General features: G+C 47.0%; 1 protein-coding gene across 14 annotated transcripts in view; it reads right to left on the bottom strand.

Moving 5' to 3' along the window:
- Nucleotides 1-6,910: 6,910 nt before the first annotated feature.
- hppy (MAP4K3-like protein hppy) overlaps nt 6,911-27,543 on the bottom strand; it is a 180,378-nt gene continuing 159,745 nt past the window's right edge. For all 14 annotated transcript variants that reach the window (XM_089558648.1, XM_089558649.1, XM_089558651.1 and 11 more), the window contains 3 exons: nt 20,916-21,042; nt 19,147-19,200; nt 6,911-13,378 (listed from right to left, as the gene is read on the bottom strand). In XM_089558648.1, the coding sequence (XP_089414774.1) occupies nt 13,291-13,378; nt 19,147-19,200; nt 20,916-21,042 (269 nt within the window). In that variant the 3' untranslated portion in view covers nt 6,911-13,290. The remainder of the gene's footprint in view (nt 13,379-19,146; nt 19,201-20,915; nt 21,043-27,543) is intronic.

Below are 27,543 nucleotides of genomic sequence, written 5' to 3'. Positions count from 1 at the left end.
CTCCCTCAAAGATCCCTCAGGACGCCTTGGCCGCTGGGCGCTCCGTATTCAGGAATTGGATATTACCGTAGTCTACCGGTCAGGCCGCAAGTACTCCGACGCCGACGCCTTGTCACGCTCGCCACTGCCCTCTCCTCCACCCTCTTCCCTCGTATCCGATTCCCTACTCGCAGCGCTCACTACTATGGACATGCCCAATCAACAACGCCAGGATCCATGGATTTCATCCTTGCTCGATGTCCTTCGTGCGCCCTCTACGTCCTCCTTCCCACGGGCCATTCTCCGCCAAGCTTCCCATTTCGCCCTCCGCGACGATCTCCTGCACCGCCGCAACTATCGTCCGGACGGCCGAAAGTGGCTCCTCGTGATTCCCCCGACATCTTCGGTCTGAGATCTGTGCGCACTACCATGCCGACCCTCAAAGCGCTCACGCTGGATCGCTAAAAACCTACGAGCGACTACCCCGCCGGATGTCCAAAGCACGAGACCTCTGTCGAGAACACAGCGTCTTTCAATTAGCAGCCTCGCTCAGCGTGACCTTGCGTAGCAACACCCCGTCCGGTGACCCGAAGACCGATTCGGCCAACGTATACCACTGCTTCCGCCGTGCTTCCTGTGCATCTCTGCTTCCGCCGTTGCTGCTGCTGTCGCAAGCTCTCGCCACATCTTTGCTTCGCGATGAGTCACGTCCGGTACTAATTCTTCCCAGGCCCTTGTTCGTCGATCTTAACAGCATGATGAACAGAGGTCATTGCGACGCAGTTTTTTAAGCCGGAAATGAGGGCTCCGCCATGCCGGTTGACTCATCGCGCTCGTCATCTGGGCGTGCTCGCGCATACGCCGCGGTGGCAGGCGAGCAACAATGAGCCATAGTAATCGGCGTACTGCATGGCCAATCACAGGAGTAAACGAAACCGGCTATTTAATAGCGGCATTCAAATTCCTGAGCTTAGTTTCATACGTCTGGTTGTTAGCTTCAAAAGAAGCTTTAACAAGAAACTATTTTTTTCTTGCGGAGGAATTCTATGTGGCGGTCCTAAATGTGGTCGGAGTATAGTGCCTATAGAATATTCTAGGCACTATAGTCGGAGCGTCACTGATTGCGCCTTGCTCATAACAGCACACTGGATGTCTTATGTACGGCTTTCTATAGTCGTTGTTTGTTTCAATGCCCCGTCCCCCTATCTGGCTCCGAATTATTAGTGGTAGTATGTATAAATAAAATAAATACTGCCAGGAGCTGACAGACGCGCTGGTGATGCAGACGACGCCGCTGCGAGATGAACAAATGAATCCCAGAAGTCCTTGCGGAAACAGCTAGGTGACTTCTGTCCCACTTTTTGTCACGCGGCACACATAGCGAGCTTTCCTTCTTCCAAGGCGGGGGCCTTCGCTAGCCTTTTCTTCCTCCATGTCATGACTAAGCCATAAGGTCACATGATCTGGTCACGTGAACGCGCTTTCTCACTTTCCCCCGCACCGCGTTCGCTTCACCATCATCATCGCCGCTCTTCGTCGCCATGCTTGTACAAACTTGACTTGTCCCTGGAAGGAACAAGTTTATCGCTTCCTCACCCTCACCGCCACAGCCGCGTTTGCTGCGAGGGGGGAGCCCAGACAGGTGGTGGTGGTAAAACTTTATTTCCCACAGTAGGGGTCCTGAAGGACACTCGGCTAGGCGCCAGGTGTAGAGGGCAGCTCCCACGTAGGCACAGAGAGCCCGAAGCTCTCCGCCGCCGCGCGGGCCTCCTGGACAGCCCGCAGCTGGTCGTGAAGTGAAGCACTTTTTAGTACCTTGTCCCAATGTTCCTTGTTCTGGGCGTAGGCGTCACTTGATGCACAACCACACAGCATATGGGTCAAGTCTACACGTTCACTGCACTGGTCACACACATGTTGTCCGTCGTAGTCTGGGTCGATGTGCTTCATGCGCCAGGGGTTGGGGTATGCGTTCGTTTGGAGCAAGCGTAACGTGACCGACTGGCTGCGGGTTAATTTCTTATCCGGGAGGGGAAACGGTCGTCTGCCTAGATAAAAGTGCTTAGTGAGCTCGTTGTACGTGAATAATTGATCCCTGTACTCGATATATGTGGTCAGTCAGGGTTTTTGAAGCGAAAAGCTTCACTTCGCTAGTCAACACCGCGCTTCGCGTGAGCCGGCGTATGTCGGAGCACGAGTTACGTCACGCACGGCGCAGGCTACTGCGCATGTGCGCCACCGCTCTCCTCCTCGCCACCGCTTGACCTTTCGCCGCAGCCGTGCGCATTTGAAAGGAGGGGTATATAAGGTGCGCTTGCCCATAGAACGTCCGCTCCGGCAGACGCGGTTGTTGCGAAGGGCGTCTATTCTCTTTCCTCTTTCAACTCTCTTCTATCTGCACGTGGCAGCGGTAGTGGCTCGGCTTGAGCCAGTCGGCAAGCCCGTGCACTTTTCCTTTTCATCCTTCTCTCAGTCGCAACCAACCAACCTAGAACAGGCGCACGGGGTTGCAGCCTTCGGGCTACGGCCGCTTGTCTTTTTTCAGCCAGCGTCCGCTTCGGCGGTCGCGGTTGTTGCGACGCGCGACTTTACTCTCTTTTTCTCTTTCCTCTTATATTTCAACTCTCTTCTATCTGCACGTGGCAGCAGTGGTGGCTCGGCTTGAGCCAGTCGGCAGGCCCGTGCACTTTACCTTTTCATCCTTCTCTCAGTCGCAACCAACCAACCAGCAGGCGCACGCTGCCGCGCGCTACGCGCCATCATTTGATGTTCGCCGCAAGCGAGTTTATCGCGGAGGCCGGCTATACGAGGTCTGTTAGAAAAGTATCCGACCTTTTGCCAAAGAAAAAAAACTGGCATACCTGGAGCGTTGGAAACCTAATCACCTTCAAAATAGCCTCCTTGGGACTCCACATATTTCTCCCAGTGGTGCTGCCATTGATGGAAGTATTCCGAAAAGCTGTCGTTGCAGCCATAATGTCCTCTCTTGTCTGAAATCGCGCTCCTTTCAATGGCCTCTTGATTTTGAGAAACAGCCAGAAGTCACAGGAGGCCATATCAGGAGAGTAAGGAGTATGTTGGACTACAGCAGTCTGGTTTTTCGCGAAAAAAGTGTGAATTTAGTGCGAGGAATGTGCAGGAGCATTGTCATGATGGATGCGCCAATTTCCTGTTGACCTCAACTTCGTCCTCTTGCGCCGCACAGCACCACGCAGGCGACGGAGGACATCCCTGTAGTATTCTTTTAGTCAATGTTTACTTTGTGGGGTGTGTACGCGTGGTGTGCCACACAGAGGGAGTCAAAGAAAGCAGTCAGCATCACTCTGACATTGCTGCGCACTTGGCGGGCCTTCTTTGGTCTTGGTGACGTGGAATGCTGCCATTGTGACGACTGGGATCTGGTTTCCGGGTCGTACCTGTACACCCAAGACTCGTGACCAGCGATTATGGTGTCGATGAAATCGGGGTCACTGTTTGTGGAATCCAGCATATCCTGTGAGACCTCAACACGAAGCTGCTTTTACTCCACCGTGAGGAGCTTCGGCGCGAATTTCGCCGCATCTTTTTCCATGGCCAAATTTTCGGTGATAATGGAATGTTCAGAAAAATTGGTGATGTCCACCGATTCCACAATATCTCGGATAGTCACACGATGGTCCCGCGTCACTACAGCGTTCACTTCGGCAATGACCTGGTCATTTCGGCATGTTGATGGCCGACCGGAGCGTGGCTCTCTCTGCACCGATGTGCGGCCGTCTTTAAACCAATTGTACCACTGCTTAATCTGTGTGCTGCTCAGAGCATTGTCACCGAAAGTCGTCTGAATATTCCGAATGGTTTCCACTTGGCTGTCGCCCAGTTTCTGGCAAAATTTGATGCAGTAGTGCTACTCCTGTCGCACCGCCATTTTCCTTGCAATAAAAAACCGACGAGAGCACTGTGCACTGCCTCACTCAAACTCTGCGTACCAGTGACTGACGCTATCGGCAGGCGAGAAAAAATTTGTGCATGCGCACGAAGGTTCAAGGTAGGCTGGTGCAAGCGTGCTTGTTTCAAATCCATCAGGTGTTCGTAAAAAAAAATAAAGTCGGATACTTTTCTAACAGACCTCGTATAACCGCTTGCCAGAGAATAGGCGTGCGCATTCAACACGGAAGGAGAGTGATACTACCGATACAGAAGTGCTACCACTGGAGTTGGCTGAAAAGGAGCGAAGAAATGAAAGGCTGAAAGCCCAACGAGCGTCCGAGACACCCGAACGAGAAGAACGTCTGGCTAAACGACGCAGCAAAGCCGAGTCTGAAACGCCAGAAGTACGAAAGGCACGTCTCGCTAAACGGCGTGAAAACGAAGCTAACAGCGACGTTCGGCCATGTCAGCTGAGAGTAGCCAAGATGGTGCAAGTTCGGGAACTGCTGAGCAGTTGCGAACGAAGAATGAAAAGGCCAGAGCCAAACGAGCTAGTGTAACACCCGAGCAACGAGAGGAGCGTCTCGCTAAACGACCCCCCCCCCCCCCCCCCCCCCGTAATCTAAACCACAAGCATCACCGCAGATTTTCGCATCGAGATATCCAGGCTTAACCTTAGCTAAGCCCCAGCCATTTTTTTTTAGTTAGCAGAGCACTTTCTTAGGCAGATCATCGTCAGTGGTGTAGTATACATCAGCTAACAGCAGTATGGTTAACGCAAAATAAATAGTTAACTTTTTGACTGTTACTGTTCAGCTCCTTAATTATTGAGAGGCATGTAGCCCACCTTAAGCAATATCCTTATCAGTTTTTAGACTACAGAATGCGGTTGCCCTCGGCGCTGTGGCCTAAAAAATTTTGCCTCTTTCGACGTGTAATCTGCACTGGAGAGGTTGCTTTGCCTGCAAGCTCCTCGAAAGCACATGTATTCAGCGTCAGTCCAGCCTCCCTCGAATCTAACCAAATCGCGTGTCTATTCAACAAGGAGGAAGCGAAAGAGTGACATTTGCGGCAATTCAACGAAAAAAAACTGCGAATATAAAAAAAAGTTACAGATCACGTAGCCAGGCTAGACGCAAAGTCTGGCTGAAGAACTACCAAGTTCGTAACGTGTCATGAGATATGATAGTACCACGTTCTGTCTGAAGTGTTTAATTCGTATTGCGTATAAGATGGCGTTGGTCAGCAATATTGCTGCGTTTCTCTTCTTTTAATCTCTCTGTCGGCAACAGCGTCCTTCCATTTTCTCGCCACACTTCTTTTATGCGTCGCCGCTGTGGCTCAGTGGTTATGGTGCTCGGCTGCTGACGCGAAAGACGCGGGGTCCATCTCGGACGCGGCAGTCGAATTCCGATGGAGGCGAAATACTAGAGGGCCATATACTGTGCGATGTCACTGCATGTTAAAGAACCCCAGGTGGTCGAAATTTCCGGAGCCCTTTACTACGGCGTCCCTCAAAGCCTGAGTCACTTTGGAACGCTAAACACCCATAAACAAAACCAAACCTTTCTTCCTCCCATCCACGCCCCTCAATTCGTTCTTATCTTTCTCTCCTGGCCGCTTCGACCAGTGACCTTGGACGGGCTTCATCCATGCGACGCCTCGAGGTGGGCTCCGTACAAAGGCTAAGCCGTAACAAACGTTTGTAGCGGCTACTGTGGAGTAGCTGACGCAGCTGAGACACATCACAGTAAGCGACAGCTATGGCGATGGGCACATCGCGTGGCTCGGTGCCGGACCACTCGGACACGGGCGCCTGTGAATGTGGTGGTGGCAAAGCAGTGAGGATATGCCAACGGGGACGAGCGAATTCTGCAAGGCGGCAAGGATGCTTCTCTCTCAAGGCATCAGGTGCTCGTCACGTGCTGCGGCGTATCAGTATCGATGTACCGCCACAGTCTACACGAAGCTGCCTTGCGATGCATGTAGTTCATGGTTACGTTCGGTGATACCCTTTCAGCATTGTACACGATTTCAAGAACACGCAAACCGACATGTTCGCGAAGTGACTGCACCGTAAGTGGGAACCCAGTGCATGAGGTTTCGTGAAAGCATGGCAGAGGATTTCATGCTTTGTCTTAAGCGGAGCTACCACTTAAACTAGTACACCTTAATGAGGTTTTACTGTATCATAAAATTTTAGTGTGTCCATTTCAGATTGCCTTCCCACGTTTATCCAGCGCAATGCAAGGATAATAGAAAATTATTTATATTTGTCAATACCATTCGGTAGCAAAAAGACGATATCAACTTTCTCTCGTTTGGCTCTACTCTACCCTACATACAGCAACAATTTTACGGTGGCAAATTCCGTCTGAATTTTCTGCCGAATGAAATATTCACCTTACAGCGCACAACTGCTGTAGGCTGACCAGGGCTAACCTGCAAGACTACAGTTGTGCCACGCCCTGAATCAGAGGCCACGATCATCACACTCCCCATGTAGGGGGCACCACTTAGTGCTCCTGGTTCACGGTAGTAGTGTTGTGCAATGCAAACCTTCAGACGCATTTTCAGTTCTGCCAGCATCTCTGTGGCCCACATTTCAAGCAAACGAAGAAGGTCTAAAAGAAAATCCTGAAGAAAGTCGTCACACGCTGCCAAGTCTGCTCCGGCACACCTTTAAACATCATGCCGACAATACCAGAAGTTCTTCAGCCGGAAGCATTCCAGGCGTCACCATTAACCCTAAGTGACCGAGCCTGTGTACAAACACAAAAACTGCCTCTCGAGCAATACGAATACCTGCACCAATTCCAGACTGCCATTGCTTTAAATCACAGTGTACTGTTTTGCTTGCCATCAGTATTGCACGTGTTCAGCGTGCAAGACAGTACAAAATACACACACACACATCCGAACATGTACGATTGCTCCAGTGATATGAAAACTGCAAGAACCTGCTGCTTCAGAGTGTGCATGCAGCTAAAAAATGGAAAGAATGACAGTACAAAGGCACGTGTACATGAGCTTAACCTCACGCTTGTATTCAGCGTTCATTTATTATTACACCACTCTTAGGCTCCTCACACCACCATTCAACAGGGGCTTTGAAAAATATGTGGGTTCAAAAAAAAAATACTTAAGAAAGGTTCATAATGTAGCAATCCTAACATCACAGCTAGCAAATTGTACACACATGCACACACATACATGTAGTATAGACAGATTCAAACACAGCAACCCTCATGAAATGCCATGAGTCGCAATTTCTCAGAATTTTGCCGCAAAACAGCAGCAAAAGAAAGTAACAAGCACAGAGAGTATAACTACAGCAATGTTGTGGCTTCGAAAAGCCTTTAGCAAGTATTATTTCTCAAGCACTTTTAGGACACCTAATCAGTGTTGGCCGATTTTAAGCAACCAGCCTCTATGGCAGGTGCTGTCTGCAGAGATGAGAATGTTCCTAATAACAGAACCAAATAGTCCAAGTTTAGCCAGACACTCTGCACGCAATATAAGCGAGAAAAAAAAAAAAAACGACGCTGGCTTCCACAGCGAAAGCACAACTAAAAACTGCAAACATACAAAATATGTGCTTTGACGAAAGCCGAAGGCTGTACAGAATTTTGGTCCGATTCATATCACATACCATTTTGCACAGCATGTACAAAATGCCGAGAAAACCCACAAAACGTCGCAATGAGATAAGACTAAGTGCTGCTTGAGCCTGTGCCTCTTCCGACAAAGCAGCAAGCCTATCATTACATCACAACTGCAAACCAGCGAACACACAAAAGCAACGTGCTTAAGCTCGGAAAGAGGCGTTCAAAGCATTACGCTGTGTTCTCGCAAGCCGTACCAGTCCTGCCAGCAGCACGCATAAACATGCAACTGAAGCACCCTCGACGACATTTTCCTGTCACCTCTAATACCCGTGCCACACGTACAGATTTAATGCCATTAAGTGTTTACTGCCTTAAGTTTTAATGGCATTCGTGCGGTGCCATACGCATAAATTTAATGGCATTAGCCTTACTGACATTCGTGACCTACTGAGTTCGCCACAACTCATTTGCCCGTGCAATACGTACTCTCGTTCCCATTCCACACGCAGAAAAGCATGCTGCTTTGTTAGTAACAACTTCCTAACCAGTGGGAAATGGTTAATTCTTAACTTTCAGTCAGATGAGGCATCTATACAGCATTTTCGATGCGAAGAGCACCATTTTAACCAGCCTTATTGACAGGTACTCTCGACTTGGGTGCTGACATGCGAGTTTTTGGCTACTTTTCGACTTGTAGCGCAGGAACAGCAGTATTTTCTGGAAAATCGTTTTTACATTACATTTGAACAACATTCCCGATATATTGTGCTGATTAGCAATGTTTATATTCAGGTGAAACTTTTGACTGCCTTGCAGGTGTTATCGTCATTGGGACTTTCGTGTAATGGCATTAAATGTGGACGTGTGGCACCAACTCCGAAAATAATGGCATTAACAAACTTAAGGCCTTAAGCATTTACTGCCATTTCTTGTGCGCGTGTGGCACGGGTATAACACTTGAAGTTCAACATGGCCTGTTTCGTCCCCAACGTACTAACTAACAGCAACTAACAACCGAACTGCCGCAAAACCATACAGCTGCTTTCCTTGCTTTTGTGAACCCGGGATGAGCTTAACGCGCCAAGTCAGTCTACCTGCAGTAACTTTCTGAAGTACAACCACAGCACTTCTTCTGACGCTGCAAAAACACACACTTGTCTTGAAGAAAAAAACACTCACTCACATGTGCTTGCACCGACAGGCACACTTCAGCAATGGTGAGAAAACAGTTGTGTGCTGCTGCTTATTACATTGTTTATTACATATTTACAATGTTGAAAACAACTGTCCCTAGTGTACGTAGATGCAGCTAGACAAGTCTTAACAGGTTTCTCGGAGAGAGTACAAGTGAGCTCAGTTCAGCCAGAGCCGTGTTTGGAACAAACTTCATACAAAAGCTGCGAGACAATTCTTTTGCACGTTTCACTAAAAGTTTACTAAAAATAAAAAAATTGCAAGACAGAGAGGCATTAGATTACAAAAAGAAAGGCCAGTGGTCCAAAGCAATAAAAATTTTTTGCCGGAAATATTTGCGCATCAATTTTGGCATAGGACTCGGAGGATTCATGATACACAAACATCATGTTAGCATATGCTCAATGCATGCAGTACGCGTAGCAAAACGTGTGCTGTGTGTGTTTTTAACTTGTGTGTTGGTTACATGTGACATGGATAACTAGGGCTGTTAAGTGACACGCCTGCCCTCTAGCTAAACTACACTAGGAAAAATTTGTTCTTTTATTTACAAGGGGTCCGTGTTAATTGATCAGTATTCAATTGTGGGCACAAAACAAATCTGACAGACTTTTCAAAGCAAAGCGAATGCAACAAACCAATAGAATCATGAGAAAGGCGGATACTGCAGCTTGTTTTGGAAAGGTAAAGCAACTTCTGTGTGTGATATCATTTAAACCAAAAATCAAAGCCAAAGCTTAGAAATCAAAGCTTAGAAATGTACAACATTGCTTCACCCATAACTTTTCTTTTTTTTGGTTGACTTCGAGAAGGTACTGGTATTGCGGAGTGAGACGGTTGTTTCAAAATAAACATGATACATTTGAGCATACTATCCTCTTTTGAAAAACTAGTTCCAACAACGTTATAAAAACTAGTTTCTGCACCGGCTTGGTGTTTGTTTTCTTTCTGGCACTATCTAACTAGAATCTGTTGACCACTGAAAATAGATTTTTTCTTAGTTTTCCGTTATGACAAGCAGTTTGAGGTGGTACTGCTTAGGTATGCCCGGCACTGAGGACCAACTCCTAGCTTTAAGCCAGTTTACCACACTCAGAGGGTGGTTGAAAGAATACAACAAAAAACAAAATTGCTGTATTAATCTCCTGGCCCAGTGCAGAGTGCACACTGGCTTGTTACTGAGGGATACAGATCAACTTGAGCTTCTAAACAATGTTACATAATTCTCCTAGGGTCCCTCTTTCCATGACAACCACCAAGGGTTCAGAATTTGGTTATGGGTAACAAACCATTTCATACCTTCAGCTGCACCTCATCATCTCACAGCCTCGCAGGTTTTGTCACTTAGTAAAATGTCAACGGGCAACAGAGTGGTAAGGAGTCCAAGCGTTAAAAAAATCAATTTTTTTTTCCAAATCTTGAATGAAAAGATAAAGCAAATTGTGATCTTCCCTAAAAAATCTCAAGTATGAGAAGAGGTTTGCGAGAATAGTTCCGAAACCAGAGATCCCCATCGGTGAAGTGCACACCTGAGCAAAGTGGTTTCGGTTAATGCACTGTTAGCTGCCAAGGCCTACAGACCACACAGAACCAATGAGAAATCATCCAGAAACCGCAATCATTTGCTTGCATGTCTTGCCTCCAAAACTGCATAGCTTGGCTTCAAGGAAACTGATTTTTTTATACTTCTCTGATGGTTATAGCAATCTGCAAGCTTTTTCAGTTCTGGCCAACTTACACAGGCAGCAGTCCCAAGAAAACATAACGATTTACATAAACCTGTGACAGCATGACACTTCATGCAGTTTCTTATCAAGCTAGAGAGATTAACTGAGAGCCGATTTGGAAGTGGCTAAACCTGCAGTCCTGCCATCACAAATGCTGCATTTTCACACTGCTTCACTTCAGCTCCGCCAGCCAGATTGTACTTTGAAGACAGCGCTACAAACAGTGACCAGTTATGTGCAACTCTTATATGCTCTTTCACCAAATCCATGCCTGATACAAACTAGCCCAAGTCTAATCCAAGTCACAAAGACAGGCTCCGACAAACCCTTCATCATGCACCGCCATAATATCATTCCTTGCAGTGGGTGCTAAACAACAAGCAAATTTCAACTAGAGGTGAAATTCAACGAAGTTAGATGTTTTGAAAAATTGCTTCATCATGTAGCTGTGGAGCTACCTTTCTGCCTTGCTAGTGAGTTAAGACAAAAGGCTATATAGTTTAAACATTGATTCAACAAAAACAAACATTACTGGAACAATAAAAAAAGAGACGATCTGATGAGTAGCCAGAGAGCCAGATGACTTCTTCACTCGAAGGTTTCTACTTTCACAAAAAAATTAACAGATGTCTTCACTTTGTTAAAGCTATGTTTAACTAAGTTTCTTTATATAAGTAGCATACATCTGAATTTTGCTTCCATGCCATTTTCAAGACGAACTCGACAAAACATTGTCTCCGGAAGTTGAACGAGCGCCCCATGAAAAAGCCCACAATGCATCACACAATAATGGTCACATATTGGTTCAGAAAGCACCAGTATGGCATCAGACCTTGGCGAATGTACTATTACAAGCAAACAAATGCTTTTTCATTGATGATCTTTTACAACCCGTGCTTTTCAACAAACCAGTTCCAAGTCACTTCCAGTTGAACGAAGACGTTACCACACACCACCTACAAGTTCAGTAAAGCATAGCACAGTGGAATGCTTCTTAAATAAACCTCTAAAAGAAAAAAACGAAACCCAACGAGTAATCCGCAAAAGCAAAGCAGGTGTGCAGTGCATAGTTTATAAACATCATATATCTGTAAAACTTCCAAACTTGTCAGCAATGGCACATTCGTATAATTGCATTTTAGGAAAAAAATTTGCGGGCTAGAATGCTCGTCACAAATTGTCATAATTGACAAACGCTAACATGTTACAGGATTCTTGAACATCGCTTGTGTTCCTGTCCACCTTGCATATCAAAACTAAAAGCGGTGAAGCCAACTAAGAGTAACTTAGGAACATCTTACGCATACCTACACACAACGTTAAGTTTAATTTCCTTCCCGTTTAATTTGCACATAGCAACATAGTGTGAACAAGCAAGATGACGAGTCGAATGCCTTTCAAAGCAAAAGAGTAAAATTTCTCTCCAAAAGTTAAAACAAAAACAAAATAAACAATAACCTAGTACCTGGCCACCAATGAAAAGCTGCTAACATACACACAGCCCTCAAACACAGAAGCTGACATGCACGAAGAAAAGAACAGAGGATACTTAAAAGCAGGTGCACCTAACGTCCGTCAGTAGCTTGCAAACTTGACTGGAACGCACCCTTGTCTCTCGCAAAGCCACCACACTTTTTACACAAGCCTTTTAAACTAGTGCATCTGTTCTCAGCAGCTAGATCAGCACATGATCAGGCCGTTTACGAAGTGACTGCTCGTAAACAAAGTAACTGCGACCTGCATGCTCTGTGCATAGATGACTTATCAATGCATCAGCGGTAACCAATATTAAAATGAAGCAATTAAAATTGAGGAAGCACTAGAGAAAACAAACAATAAATCCACTACTGTGCTTGCCAGGGCTCCTCCCATATCTACCCAGCTCCAGCACACGGGCTCAGTTCTTTTATCTACACAAAAAGTCCAGACTTCTTCAGTATATGTACACAAATAAATACCAGGGTGTTTGACGAGGACCGCAAACAAAGTCGGGGTAGGGGTAAGAAAACACGAAACGAGGAGGAGGAGGGCTGCTCTATCTGTACAGCTTCGTTGCAGGAAAGGCTGATAAAAACTAAGGAGCGACAAAAAAAAACAACAACAATATACAGTGAACGAAAGTTGAGGACGCCACCTCTGCATCTGAGTTGGGGTGACGCAGAGCGGCCAACGACACTGACCTGTGTGTCGAACTAAAACGCGGAACGCGACCTTGCCGGCACGACGAGAAGCGCCCGTCCAGGCGATGGCAAGAGCTGAAATCACGCGCGAGTGTTTCACTACCCGAGTTGCACACCTCCTTGGATGACGTCACCATCAACAGCAAACAGCTGTCCTCCGCGCCGTCAACACTTCTGCCACTTCCGAAGACCTTCCTTCAGTTCTGCTGCGGCAATCATCGTTTGATAAGACAGAATCTCGATGATCACCCGTCTACAAGGTATAGAACTAAACATGCAGGAATATGGACGTGGCGCTGGAGATCCGACCAGGCGCCCACTTCTGACTTGTGGAAGTCGTCGTACGGCAAGCGGGAGATCCTGGCCACCCTTGTCATTACGTTCAAGTCGACGAAGGACCCGTGACGACAGGCGGACGGCGGAGAAGAGTTACGTCGCGACAACGGCGGTGACTGCGCTCACAATCCCACTGCCGCCGGCGCACAAGCACGCGCACGACACCATCGCCAGGAACACTTGGCCTCTGTTCACCCACAGCGCAGCCCAGCGGCGAAAGATGAGCTGGCCCGAGCATTTTGTTGAGTAACTTGCGCAGCCTTCTACGTTCTGCGATGCTGCGAAACTTCATCGTTGTACTTCAGCTGTCGTCGAAGAGGTGGCGCACAGGGCCGGGCTTGAACAGAAACTGCGCCCTTAGTAGCTGTTCTCGTGCCCGGCCAGGATGTAGATGTTGGAGGGTCCGGAGGGTTCCTCGGTCGCTCTGCTCTCGAGCACCACGATCCTAAAAACACACACAGAGCAGAAGAAAAAGTTTATATTGCCGCGAATCTTTGTAGTGTTTGTTTGTTCATGCTTCAAAGCTGCCGACACGCCGCTTTATCACTTCGTTTGTGATGCAAGACGCACCTAGATTTATCTCGATTGATCGCATCCAGGCGGAGCCGATTCTACTTTGCTCCAGAATGTTCTAGTAACTTTCCAAGCTTTATCTCGAAAGTTCGCTATCGGCTTTAAAAAGAGCACGGTCGAGAGTGGCGGGTGTTCTGTTCGACGACAGCCGAGCACGCTTGTTGCTACGCCGCCGCCGAGTGATTCAGTTCTTTGCGGGTGCAAGTCAGCCTAAATAAAGAGTTTCGTTTCGAAGACATTCTTGCTGTTTTCCTGTTCGCCGGACTGCAGTCACCACTATGTGACATCAAGTCTCTTCACACAAACATACCTGTCCATCTCACCAGAAATCGACTCACTAGAGCAGACACGTGGGCTAGTTGGTCGCTTCAGGAACGATGAGACACAGTAACCAGTGTGTGGTGGTGGATTTAATATTAAGTTTTCTCACACTTTTTTGTTAAATACACACCAATGAGGTTTTACTGTGTAGTATTAGACTAGTTATTCAGCTGAACGTCATTATAACAAAGCTGAAGGGGCTCAGCGATTACTTCATTATAGCCCGTGCTGACAGAGCTTCCAAGAGGAATTGTCATTTCATCGTTATATCCACTATTTCATTACAAACCGTCTCATTATAACAAGGTTTGGTTGTATAACCAATTCTGCTTAATTGGGCCTAAGTACTTTGACCTAATACATTAAACAACAAAGATTTGAACGCAAATATCCCATTGATAGTGCAACACAGAAGCAGAGGGTTGCTTGTACCTGCTTAATAAGCTCATTCTGATTATGTAATATTCAGCCTCAATGCATTGAAGCGCTTGACCCCCGCTTACTTTTCTCTTCATGAGTATTCTGAATTTTGCCCATTAAATTTTAAACATATCAAATGCATCAATCACAACGGATTGCATGGACATAAATTCAGCTGTAGAAACCCGATCTGATTTCAACAATTGCCAAACGCCAAACACTTACTTGCACGAAACTTCCCTAAGAAGTGAAAAAAGGAAAAAAGAAACAACATGTTATCATAAAAACTTTAATCTCTGGTGAGTGGAGAGCGCACCATCTTGTTTTCCTGCCCCACTCAGAGGCCTATATGGCTTTACATACGAATAAGCCTACATGGGAGTAAGCTATCGTACTGTTCACTTCCTTTTATGACAAGAGGAGAGAGCTTACTAGAGGAGAGCTTAATCCCTTCTTACTTTCTATTCAGCGTGCAGGAATACCACCTTTGAATTCGAACGACTACTGTTTAAAACAGACAGTGAGGACTAATAGAAGTATCGATAGATTACCGCGTTATAACAGGAAAGTCGCTACTTTCACTGAAAACAGGCCTGCTGCCCGCTAGAAATGGCGAAAGAATAAACTATACGTGTCGTCATCATCTCCGATTTCCAAAGTACTGCATTTTCCAGTGTACGAGTCTCTCTCTCTCTATTTTTCTGGATATTTCGTTGGTGTATCCGATACAATGATGTAACTTATATATGCTAAAAATTGCAAGCCATTGCACACTTTCGTTTGCTGTTCCCAATAACTATGTCTGCAATAAAAAAATCTATGTATAAAGAAGAAAAACTGAGTCATCACAGAGTTTTAGCACAGCCCGATCCACTACCACGATTCATTTCCGCGTGGACCCAGCTGCACGTTCGCAATGGCAAGAGCACGCTCTTCGGGGCCATATGCAGATGTGCAGTCAGCTCGCAGTTTCACAGCAATGGAATGAGTATCAGGCTATGCTAAAATTGTCGATTTTTAAAATGGTGTCGTATGGGTAGGACCATAAAATTCAGCGGGGCGCTTTGTTGACCTAAAGTGCGGTGAGGCGAAAGCCTTAAGCGCGGTGTTGCTGCTTGTGTCACTGATGTGTGGCTAAGGTGTTACGCCTTGCCTCTGGCGTCTTGCAACGCTGCCAAAGAGTCCACAGAACATCATCGCTCCTCAGCAGCTCTACGCCCCTCGTTTATGGGTAAATTGGTTTTTGAGGAAAGGAAATGTATCTGTCTCGCATATCTCGGTGGACACCTGAACCTTGAACCTGGCCACAAGGGAAGGGAGGAAGATGGGAGTGAACTAAGACACCCTATTCACTACGCCTGACTTTGTTCTTTGCAAACTATCAAGCTGGCATGGCGGAGTGGTTGGGAGACCCTGGTTCCACTCCTCAACTTGACCAATTTCCTACTTGGTTTTATTTATGCATTTATTTTACTTGGAGCATCACTATACCATCCTTTTAATTGGTTGCATGGTTACCAGCGAAAGTACAATTGGCCCCGTTTGAAATTCGCGTACGTCACGGCCATTTCAACCAGTTGGAAAGCGTGACATTTCTGTCGACAACTCCAGCTTACAACGATGAGGCATTAAAGGCTTCCGCCTTAATAACCCCTCAACAACCAGATTGAACGCGGCAGCGGCATGAAGCGTGCACCAGCACTGAATCGTGTACAGTTAAATTCACGAGAATTTCGATTTCGGCACCGCATCCATATGGTCTCGCGTGTCACGCGTTGCTGTTGCTAAACATGACGCCACCTGCGAGGCGAGTGAACTACAACACAAAATTCAAGTTGTGTGCCATTGAATATGAGCTGGAGAACGAACAGGTTAACCTTACACAATGGTGCAACTTATGCGTGATTTATTTTAGAAAAACTGCCGTTTCCAGGCGGTGCGGCTTATAGACTGGACATTACAGTGCTCCGACAGTTTTTCTGAGAGCAGCGATCCCAGAAGCTTGGCCACACTGCCTAGGGATAATTTTTTAAATGGAATTTTGTTGGCAATAAATGAATCTCTCGCAGCCAAACATCAACATAACCTTAAGAGCTATAGAATCTGTTTTCACTACAAATGAAAACAGGATAGAACTGCCCTAAGTGCCTCTTTAACCATTCGAAAGCAAGCTCTGTGCTTGTCTCGGATGCAGACAAAGGGTGAAATTGCACTCCTAAATGACTCTAAGAATTTAATGCCATCACTTTCAAGCTGTTTCGACTACCGTATTTTCCGGTGTATAAGACACACCTGCCATATATGCAGGCTGTTATTGAAAAAGTTGGCATATAAGACGCATCCGTGTATAAGACGAACCCCAATTTACCCAGTTAGGCTAGTGAGGCTTAATTAAACATGCTTGTGTGACCATCGAGAAATGCACCGTACCTGTGAAATGCACCGTACGTGTGAGAAGTTCTTAAGCAACGCTAAGTGATCAATAAGGCAACACTCATGCCATACCTGCACATGTTTTAGCAAAAAAAAACGAAAGAACTCTCCTTATGTCCATAACATTTTATTTTCACTTAAAACCTTCGAAGTCTTCATCTTCGGATGCGCTATCAAAAAGTTTGCCCCTTTCTGGAGGCAATGCAGCTGAAACATTCTCTTGGCACAATGCACATACTACGTAGACAGAGCGAACAAAGTTGCAAAGGGAGACTAAAAAAAAAATGCCGGCTTGTCTTGACAATGGTGAAAAGCGGGATTGTCGCCATCTTTTTGGCATTTCACATTACTTTTGGTTGGGGCCTCCGAAACGGCTGCGTGTTTATGATCCCGGAAGTCATCATCCCCGCCGTTTCATGATAAAGTTCATTTAAAAAAGTTGCGCATGGCGGTCCCCGTATTATAGCCGTGTTACAACCGCGTTATTGGTAGCGATATTTTTCCGGTGAAAAAAGCTTCAACATGAACCTGAGTAATTTCTGAATTCAGAAAAAAAGCCGAAAAATTCGCATATAAGACGCACCCTTGTATAGGACGCACCAGCAAGATTTTTGAAAAAAAGCCGCGTCTTATACACCGGAAAATACGGTACTTCTTTTGCAGAAAAAGGGGGCATACAGCTGTACCAATGACTTCGTAGAAAGACCTCAAATGTGGTACGTATCCTTACTCCAGTCTTTTGGACTATTAGACAACTTCAAGATGCTTCAAGAGGTATTATGAGGCACATGATTGATAGAAAAGGCTCAAAAGGTGATTCTGCTCCCCTCGGAAGGCGTTTCAGAGCCCCTTTAAAGATCCTCAGGTGGTCGAAATGATTCCAGAGCCCTCCAATACAGCACCTCTTTCTCTATTTCTTTTCTGACTCCCACCTTCCTCCCTTCCCTTAAAGGGGCTGCGAAACACTGCCTGGGGGAATACTGGCTATACTTCAGGTGGGTTCTTTATGTCACACAGATGCTGACTTAAAAAGAATTACAGGAATCGATGCACAGGAACGGGAGTTATTCAGTGAAGAAATTTCAAAATACAAGCAAACAAAACGCTGCCCTCAACTCGATTTTGGCGGGGCTTCCCACTCCTATTTCGCTCTCCCAATGACGGCACCTGGCGCAACCAATCAAAACAGCCAGCCAGAGCACGTCGCGGAAGTTTGTACTCCATGGTTGCCTGTTCTCTGTAACTCGTTCTTGCTGAGACTGGCAGCGTTGTTTCCATGCCAGAGCGCTCCTGATGGTGTATTTTTATTTTACTTGCTTTGCAGGGCTTTTATCTAAGACAAACAAGTTGTTTTTGTTGATCTAATATAAAACGCAGACAGGTGACAAAATGTGTCTCTATTTATTCACACAATTTGCAGTATATTTACTGTTTGTCCGGTCATCAAGCTCGCGCCAGGGATGTCATATCCGCTGCTAAAAACCCGCCACTGTGTGGCGACACCATCAGAGCCACGAAGTTGTTTTTGGGAGGACATTACAATATTAAAAAACGGAATGTATGCGGTATTACCGACGCTAATAGCACCATTATAACTCACTGTATGCAATCAACAGGCAAAACAGTTAACTAAGATTGTGTTTCTGGGCCCCTTTAAGGCGCAGTTCGGGTGTCCGCTGAGAAGCAATTACTGCACCATTTCCTGCCCTGCAAAACCAATTTTAAAGCTGAACAATTTTTCAGTATTTTTTTTTCTCACCAAGATGGGTTTCTTTGAACTCTGCACCCACACTTGTAGAAACTCAGAGAACACCAAGGTGGCCAATCAGTGAAATATATAAGCACAGTGAATGGCTTGTTTGATAATTTGGTAGAATCCCTTACGCACAAATATGACAAGTAAGTGCATCATTTTCCATTTGCAGCACTTGAAAAAAGTGGGACACCTCTGTCCCACTGCTACACAAAAGGGTTGAGGTATGCATTAATTTGAATAATGGTATGTTTCTGAAGTTTAATCCACATTTTCAGGCCAAACTATAAAGTAGCCAAATTTGAAGTCTGCACTTTCCTTTGGAAGATGAAACACTTTCCCACACGACAAGTGGCGCTCTTTATCGCTATTACCGCCCCGGGTAATTTTGTCATAGCTAAAACGTGCTGAAACATTTACCCTAGAGTAACACAGAGGCACAGCCATTGTAGATAAGATAAATGAATAAAAACAACTTTAAAATAAAAAAGAAAAAACATTTGAGTATTCTTTCTATTCTATTCTTCTAAAAAGAGAAGCAAATTAGAGCTGCTAGAAAAATAAAGAACAACCAGCAAAGTTTTTAAGCACCTCACTTGTGGGAGGAACGTAACAACCCACTCATGCATATCAACCATTTTGAAAAAAAAAGAAAAGAATCGAACTACAACCCAGGGTATGGCAAACAATCAAGGTGTAGTGCAGGGACTAACCTTTCAGCCTGTTCACACGTGGGGTCAGCTGCCGTGAACCCAAAATACTTTGCGCTGAACGTGCAGGAGGGGGGGGGGGGGGAGAAAGCATGCAAGAACAAATTAAAACAAAAGAACACACTGAAATAAACAGAAATAAGCTTCATTAAACAATGCCCCCTTCACGGGGGGTGTGGATCACACACAGTAAATTGAATGCATGCGCACAGCTCATAAGTGAGCCCAGCTAAATCGGCCAGCCTGGCACAATCGAAACACATATGGAACACAATGGGAGTGCATTCTCTGATGTGATCCCATGAAATAATCTAGATAAGGCTATGTGGCAATGATGTCATTTTGAACGCAGCACAGGACTAAGCACAGAGAAAGGTGCAGGTGGCAGCAGTGACGCGACAGAACTTATTACGAGCCCAAGTGCATTCAAAATACAATGCCACAAATGAGCTGAATGTCCTCTTCCCAAATGTCACAGCCAAAACCACAAAACTCACTGCCAGCTGAAACACACCATGTAATACACACTGATAGGCCAGCTGCCCACAGGCACGACAAAATCGTGTAGCGAATTTTTTTCGGTGATCAGACCAGTTTTCAGTTTGTTTTTCTTTTGGGCAGATGTTATTAACTACAGGTCAATTTTTTTTCTTTTTTGTGATAAAATGTCATAATATCTGTGTGGTCAAAATTCAGTTCAAGTCTACTCCCCTCTTTTTGTTAGCATAAGCAGTCTAGTTACCAGCGATTCATCCACGAATCATTGTACCTGGAGCTGTTCTTGTAGAGCAGGGGTTCTCAAACTGGGTTCCGCGGAACACAGGGGTTCCGCGGGCTGTCTTCTTGTGTTCCGCGAGAACCCTCACCGGCCCTGACCCGGCAGCTGATATGAGACTGGCTCTGAGTGCTACTGAGCCACGCTTTGACTTGCTTTTAAAAGGGAAGCAGTACCAACCATCACATTAGTATTTGTATTAATCTGTGCAATAAACATTTAACTTTTGCAACTCTCCCTTTGCAAAACTGCACTCAACCACATTGCTGGTAAGTGAAAGCGGGGCGGGGGGGGGGGGGGGGGGGGGGGGGGAAGGGGGGGGGGGTTCCCTGGAACTTATTGAAGGCTTTTGGGGTTCCTCCAAGCAAAAAAGTTTGAGAACCCCTGTTGTAGAGGGAAGTGCTATTGTCAATAAGGGAAAAAAAGTAACAGAAGTGAATGAGGAGTCGTTAAATAAAAATGCAATAGTAGGCTTACATCTAAAAACTGAGTTTTCATGTTAGCGTTAAGTTGTTGCCCTGGGTTGAGCAAGAGGGCTGGGAATGATGGAAATGCCCCTAGGATCTTATTTCGTGATGCCTGTGCATAGCTGCACACCAGTTTCCTGAAGTGTAGCACAGACCTACTCAACGAGGTAACTGCCTTAAGCCGGTGATTACAACAAACAAACTGTGCTTAGCTAGCAGACAGTGAGAAAGCAGAGCATCCCAATCTGCAGAGACGTAGTGTATAATGCATCAAAGAGCACAAGTTGCAGTAATCCGATGGAGGCTGTTGACTTCAGCCCCCCATTGTTGCAAGACTTCCGTAGTTTTTCCGCCAATGACCGGTATATAAGACAGGGGTGGACTTTTTGCCATGGTTTTTTTTAAAAGAAGTTCTACCTATGTTCCGCTTTTTAAGGTAGATGTGGCTAAAGCACTTCCGCAATTTCCCCCGACTCTCTTGATGCGTTCATAACACCTCTCCGCGCGGAGGGAGGAAGGGGGCTCCCTACCTGTCCGACCCGAGGACGCGGAAGATGCGAGTGGAGTCGCTGATCTCCTGGACCACCTCGTTGTTGAGGAAGCTGCGCCCCTGCATGCCGTGCTTGTGGAAGGCCAGCACACTGTCCGTCAGGCACACTGCGCCACAGACACAGACACACACACTGTTCGAGGAGCCTTGCAGTGACGGCACCTCCCGAGCATCAGCCTCGATTGTGACACACAACACTAACCAACCAGCCAATCATACCGTATTTACTCGCGTAATGAACCCACCTTTTTTCCACATAGATTGACATAAATTTAGGGGGTGGGTTCATTACGCGGGAAAAAATTTTTCGAAATTTTTGAGAAGGTCGAAATTTCATGTCACATTGAGGAAAATCGCGGTCACAACCTTACCTTTATAGTACAAACACGTACGCGATGAATGTGAATAAAAATACATTTTTATTCACAAGCCTCTGGCTACTTAAGACCTCACTCGGTCTCGCTATCTGAGTCACTTCGACTAATGTCGCTTGCCACATCGTCAGCATCGGCGTCGGCCCACAGTGCGTCGTCTTCAGTGCCGTCAAGGCTGTTGGAGATGCCGGTCTTTTTGAAGCTGTGGATGATGACCTCAGTGGATATCATGCTCCACGCTTCTAGGACCCATCGGCACAGCATGTCGATGGTGGGCCTCCTGATCTTGCCTGCGGGAGTCAGGTCGTGGTTCCCCGCGGCCATCCACTCAGCATAGAGCCGCCGCACGTTGTCCTTGAAGGGCTTATTCACTGACACATCAAGGGGCTGCAGCAGTGATGTAAGGCCACCTGGGATGACAGCGAGGTCCGTGCGCAACTCGGTCATTCGGCGGCGGACATTTTTTTCGAGATGACCGCGGAAGCTGTCGAGAACAAGCAGCGATGGCAGAAGAAGTGCTCCGGGCCGCCGTCCCCAGACTGTTTTCAGCCAGTCAGACATAAGATCAGCCGACATCCACCCCTTCTCATGTGCGCGAATGTGGATACCAGCCGGAAGAGCTCCCTTTGGAAGAGTTTTTCTCTTGAAGATAACGAACGGAGGCAGCTTCCTGCTGTCCGCTGTTATCGCCAACATCACTGTACACCGCTGCTTCTCAGCGCCCGTCGTCTTCACCAGCACACTTTTAGAACCTTTGGTATCGACCGTGCTGTTTCTCGGCATGTCGAAGCATATAGGCGTCTGGTCCGCGTTCCCGATCTGCGAGAGCAGAAACTTTTTCTCCTCACGGACACGAATAACAAAGCGGTGGAAATCACGCACTTTGTCGTCGCAATCCGCCGGCAGCCGTTGGCATAACGTTGTGCGCCTTCTGAGGCACAGCCCGTTCCGTCGCATGAAACGCGTCGTCCAGCCAAAACTGGCCTTAAATTCATTTGCGGGAATGCCATGGCCTCTTGCAGTGGCCCGCGCGTGATTCTGTATGAGCTCATGGGACACGGCACATCCTTCATTGCGGAGCCTCTTGACATAATTCAAGACTTCTTCTTCCACGCGAGGAAACTTGCCCTGCTTCGGCCCTCGAAAGGCGCGGCGATCTTTCTTCGTCGCTCTCAGTTCGTCCTGCTGGTTCCTCCAGTAGCGCACACGCACGGGGTCCACACTGAAATGCCGTCCAGCCGCACGGTTTCCATGCTCTAAGGCATGCTCCACAACCTTGAGTTTGAAAGCTGCCGTGTAACTAGCGTAACGCCCCATCACACAACGCACAGCACGCACGAAATAACGCCAAGGCCGTAGCGCGCACTCAACTCCGACAGCAACAAAGCGAAGTGCTAGCGAAATGGCGACCAGCGCCGTTGAAGTGCGTTTGTCTTTACTTCGCACTGCCGCCGCCACGCAGGCATGGCGCTATAAGCAGAGGTTTCGTTTTCGATTTCATGGAAGCCACTCGGCAACGTGCACGATCATCATCATCGCTATAAGAAAACGATGAATTAGAAAAGATTGACAAACTGGGTCTTGAAATACAAAGAAAAAATAGCGTAAATAGAATAGCGTAATGGAAGCTGCGTCACCCCATTTCAATGACGATGCTCCAGTAAATCCCTTTTGCGCATCCGCCAACGAAGCACGCAGTCGATGCCCACGTTGTTCGTGTCGCCGGTGCTCAGCATCATTCGCTTCAAAAGATGCTTATCACGGTGCGATCTGACAATTTTATGGTCGTCGACAGCGCCGGTCACTTCCGCCAAGATAACTCGAAGATGCACACACACGACGCATGGACCCCCAGGGCGGGTGCGCGTTATTCCGGCGACGGAAAAAAAAAAAATAATTTCTCGTCTAAGAAAGTGGGGGGTGGGTTCATTACGCGAGTGGGTTCATTACGCGAGTAAATACGGTAATTTCGAACAATCACTCAAGGACGGACCAGTGCCACACTCAGTAAGAACGTTTCCCGTTAAGCAGCTATTACCACACTTAACGTGCAAAAAAAAGCGAAAATTGCAAATACAGTAGCCGGCCGATATTCTGGACTCCAATAATTCGGACTAGCACAATATTTCAGACTTCGCTGAGGACGGGAGTAGACGGTAGACGGGGGGACTGCATTTGGAGGCGCTCGCATCTTTCCTGTGGGTTACCTATGAGTGACCCTTGGTCTTCGTGAACATCATTGCCCCATGCGAACTGACTGTTCTTGCTTCGCGCAGCGACTGCATTCATTCGCAGCATGACCGTGGCCCACTATCTGGTATAATGATGTGATAGGGTGCGGACATGAAGAAAACGCAGCTATGACTCAGATAGAGTCTAATATTATCGCTAGTAGGCAGAACATGGGGAGCAGCGATTTTCGCGATTTTGAAAGCCGGTTTTTCGCAGAAAGGTTTATTTTTTAAGTTCACGGATTTTTCGGGCTGTTTAATTTTTCGGACCTCGCCGGGTCCGAAAAATCGGTCGGCAACTGTAGGTTCAAAGAAGTACAGACACGAAATTTGTGATTCTTCAAGACATTCGTATACACTGATCACCACACGAAATTAGCCCGTACTCGGTGAACGACTGACATTCAATGTCTTCTCCCATGATGCCTCAGCTTCATTAGATGAACAGTGGCAGCAGTGTCATACTGAACTTCAGATTATGTGAATATAAAAAAAAAAAAACTGATAAAATCAATGCTCCATAGTTTTAGTTCACTACAACACTTACATTGTCTAATGGCCTGTGGACTTAAAGAGTAAAGTAAAGTCACAAGCCAGAAAGAAGAGGCAAAGTGGTAATCACCCTGAAACAAAAAAAGGATACAGTAGCCGACGGGTAATTCGGACTCCAATAATTCGGACTAGTAGGATATTTCGGACTTCAGTGAGGCACCGTCAGTCACCCCATAGAAGCGCATACATATTCGCGACGGATATTTCGGACTTTAAAAGTCCGAAAGTTCGATTTTTCGGACTAATTTCAGTCGCCTGCAGGCCAAAATCTGCCATCTTATCGGCTTTTCGCCGGCGCAACAGGCGCCATCTTGGATTGAGGTGGATTGGCTCTGCAGTTGGATTGGCTTGACATGGTTTCGGTGCCCCATTTTTGCCAGTAGAGGTCCCTGCAATCTCTGCCACTTCGAGGTGGCAGTCGGATTGTCATCGCCGTCAACCTGCTTTTGTCGCCAACACTGACGCGGGCAGCTATCTCTTTGTGCTTTGTCTCATACGTTCGCCATTCGCCGTGTTGTCACACGAGTTTCTCCGACCACGTCAACCGAGTGGCGCGCCGTCAATCCTTTGGCCGTTTTGTGATTGCGTCCGGCAGTTCCTTGCGTCCGGCGGTTCCTTGCGTCCGGCGGTTCCACCGCTCTGAACGAAAAGTGCCTCATTTTTGCGTGTTTGACGAGCGGTGTGGTGCGCACTCGGGCTGTGGACATGGCCCCGCCGGTGCTGCCGGGTCCGTCAAAGAAGCGTGGGAGTTATTCTACCATGACCCTTGAGAAAAAGGCAGCGATCATAAAGCTAGTGCTGAGTGGGCGAACGCAAGCTGACGTGGCCAAGGAGTTCGCACTGTCGAAGCAAACTATTTCGGATTACGTGAAAAATAAGGAGATTTTTTCCGCCTTCGAGGCGTCCCACAGCAGCAGCCAGAAGAACGACAGGAAAGGCGACCACCCCGAATTGGAGAAGGCCTTGCTACTCTGGCTTAAAGCTGCTTTAGCGAAAAACCTTCCAGTGTCGGGCGACACGTTGAAGGAAAAGGCAGAGACCCTGGCCGTGAGAATGAGAATTGAAAAATTCAAGTTCACGGACGGATGGCTCCGCGGTTTCAAGAAGAGACACGGTGTGTCTTTTAAGAAGATGTGCGGGGAGAGCGGAGCCGCCAACCCAGCCACGGTAGCAGACTACCGTCAGACGAAGTTGAAGCCCTTGTTGAGCCAGTACAGCCCGGAGGACACCTTCAACTGTGACGAGACCGGCCTCTTTTTCAAGATGTTGCCTGACCGCACCCTCTCTTTTTCGGGTGACTCCTGTTCAGGGGGCCGCCACAGCAAGGAAAGGATAACAGTAATGGTAGGTGCAAATGCCACTGGCACTGAGAAGCTGCCACTTCTTGTGATAGGCAAATCCAAAAATCCTAGGTGTTTTAAGGGCGCGAAGAACCTTCCCGTGTGGTACTGCAGCAACTCCAAGGCATGGATCACTCATGCTTTGTTTGAAGATTACGTGCGTCGACTCGACCGAAGTTTCGAGCGGCAGGGGCGACAAGTTATTATTTTTGTTGATAACTGCGCGGCCCACGGCACCATCGACAACCTGAAAGCCACTCGGCTCGAATACCTGCCACCAAACACCACCAGCGTGCTCCAACCAATGGACCAGGGGGTGATCAAAAACCTTAAGGTGCATTATCGGACCCGTCTTCTGCGGCGCACAGTCCTTTGTTTTGACAACGGGAAAAAGTATGCCACGGATCTTTTTGCGGCAGTTAGCATGCTGGCTGACGCGTGGAAGGCAGTGAGAGCGGAAACAATTGCTAATTGCTTCAGGCATGCTGGATTCTCCGCCGATGAAGTCGATGACGTAGAAGACTGCAACGATTCTGAGGATTTGACTGCAGACAGTGGCGAAGACCTCATCGTTGACCTTCGCGGGAACGGAATGGACATTCCAACGGGCTCCACGTTCCGCGAGTTGAAGTGGACGACGGCCTCGATATGTGTGCGGACCTCACGGACGACGAACTTGTACGCCAGGTTCTTCAACCTGAAGACGAGTCGGACTCCGACGACGACTCGGGCGGCCTACCACAGCCATCGCTTGCACAAATTACGAACGCTGTGAACTTGCTGTCTAGCGTGTACAGCGAAACGACAACTTTGGCGCAAATACAAGCGCAAATCGTCGCCAGCAAAAGAAATTTGCCGCAAGGTAAAATCAGCGACTTTTTTAAGCCGATTTCCTCTGAATAAAGTGATTTTTTGTGCTTCACGGATTTTTCGGACTGTTCGATTATTAGGACCATTTTTCGGGTCCCTTCAAGTCCGAAAAAATGGTCGGCGACTGTAACCTCAAAAGAGCCACCTCAAAAGGAACACTTAAGAGGTTGGTTTGGCTTATAGGGTTTATAGTCCCGAAGTGACTCAAGCTAAAAGGGATGCAGTAGTGGAGGGCTCCGGATAATTTTGACCACCTGGGGTTCTCTGACATGCACTGACATCGCACAGTAAACAGGCCTTTAGCATTTCTCCGGGCTGTGGTCATGATCGAACCCATGTCCTTTGGGTCAACAGCCGAACACCATAACCACTGAGCCACCACAGCAGAAATATTGAAACAATCAGGAGGCTATGCAAGACTGATAGATTACCCTTTGGGAACATTACCAGCAATTTTTAATGTATAAAAATGTGGTCATTGTGCTCAGAATATGGCAGATGAAGTCCCAAACTAGCTCCCCCACTTGCACCTGCTTGAAATGCGGGCAGTGCTACATGAATTTCAAGATGCGTGAACCTCCGAGCTCTGGAGTAAACCAGAGAAAACCCACTTGGCTCATCAATCAGATCGCCATTTGTTACTTGGAATATTTATCATTAGGTGATGCCAACATACCATTTAACCCTCTCTTCATGATGCAATGCAGTTCTCTCAGCATAGCAACGTTGACCCAGAGCTTATACTTCCGATGCTTCTGCACGTCAAAGGCTTCACACGGCCAAATGAGCAGCATGCGCTCTCACTCCATTCCATAAGGCGTCCGTGGGTGACCTCATTACATACCTCCTTACTGCGAACAGAGCCATGGATGCAAGCGAACTCAGCGAAGTACAGAGAGAGAGAGTCGTGCTAAAGAAGCATTCAAAGTCGGCAGTCAAAGTGTGTAGTTGTAATGTGTAGTCAAATATAGCACTAGTACAGCCCAAACAGCCTCGCAGTCAATGCCAGACAGTGCACTAGGAAACGCTTTCGCCTTGGAGCACTTCAAAGAGCCAAAGTGCCCCCTGAATTTTTTTAAATGCACTTACAGGAAAATCGTATTATCAAGAGAATGTGCTAGCCGGAACCGCTTAAGTCAATGGGACATTTTAATTGCTGGCAATTTTTGGAGTATGAACCGGAAACATATCAACGAGGCTCCACTGTATTTCCTTGACCAGGCAGGCTCAATTGCAAGAAT

Source organism: Amblyomma mixtum, chromosome 8 (assembly GCF_055824585.1).
Source record: "Amblyomma mixtum isolate Tamu chromosome 8, ASM5582458v1, whole genome shotgun sequence".
In the NCBI taxonomy this organism is placed as follows: domain Eukaryota; kingdom Metazoa; phylum Arthropoda; class Arachnida; order Ixodida; family Ixodidae; genus Amblyomma; species Amblyomma mixtum.
Note: the sequence above shows the minus strand (reverse complement) of the source record. Positions and strands in the feature narration are given on the sequence as shown.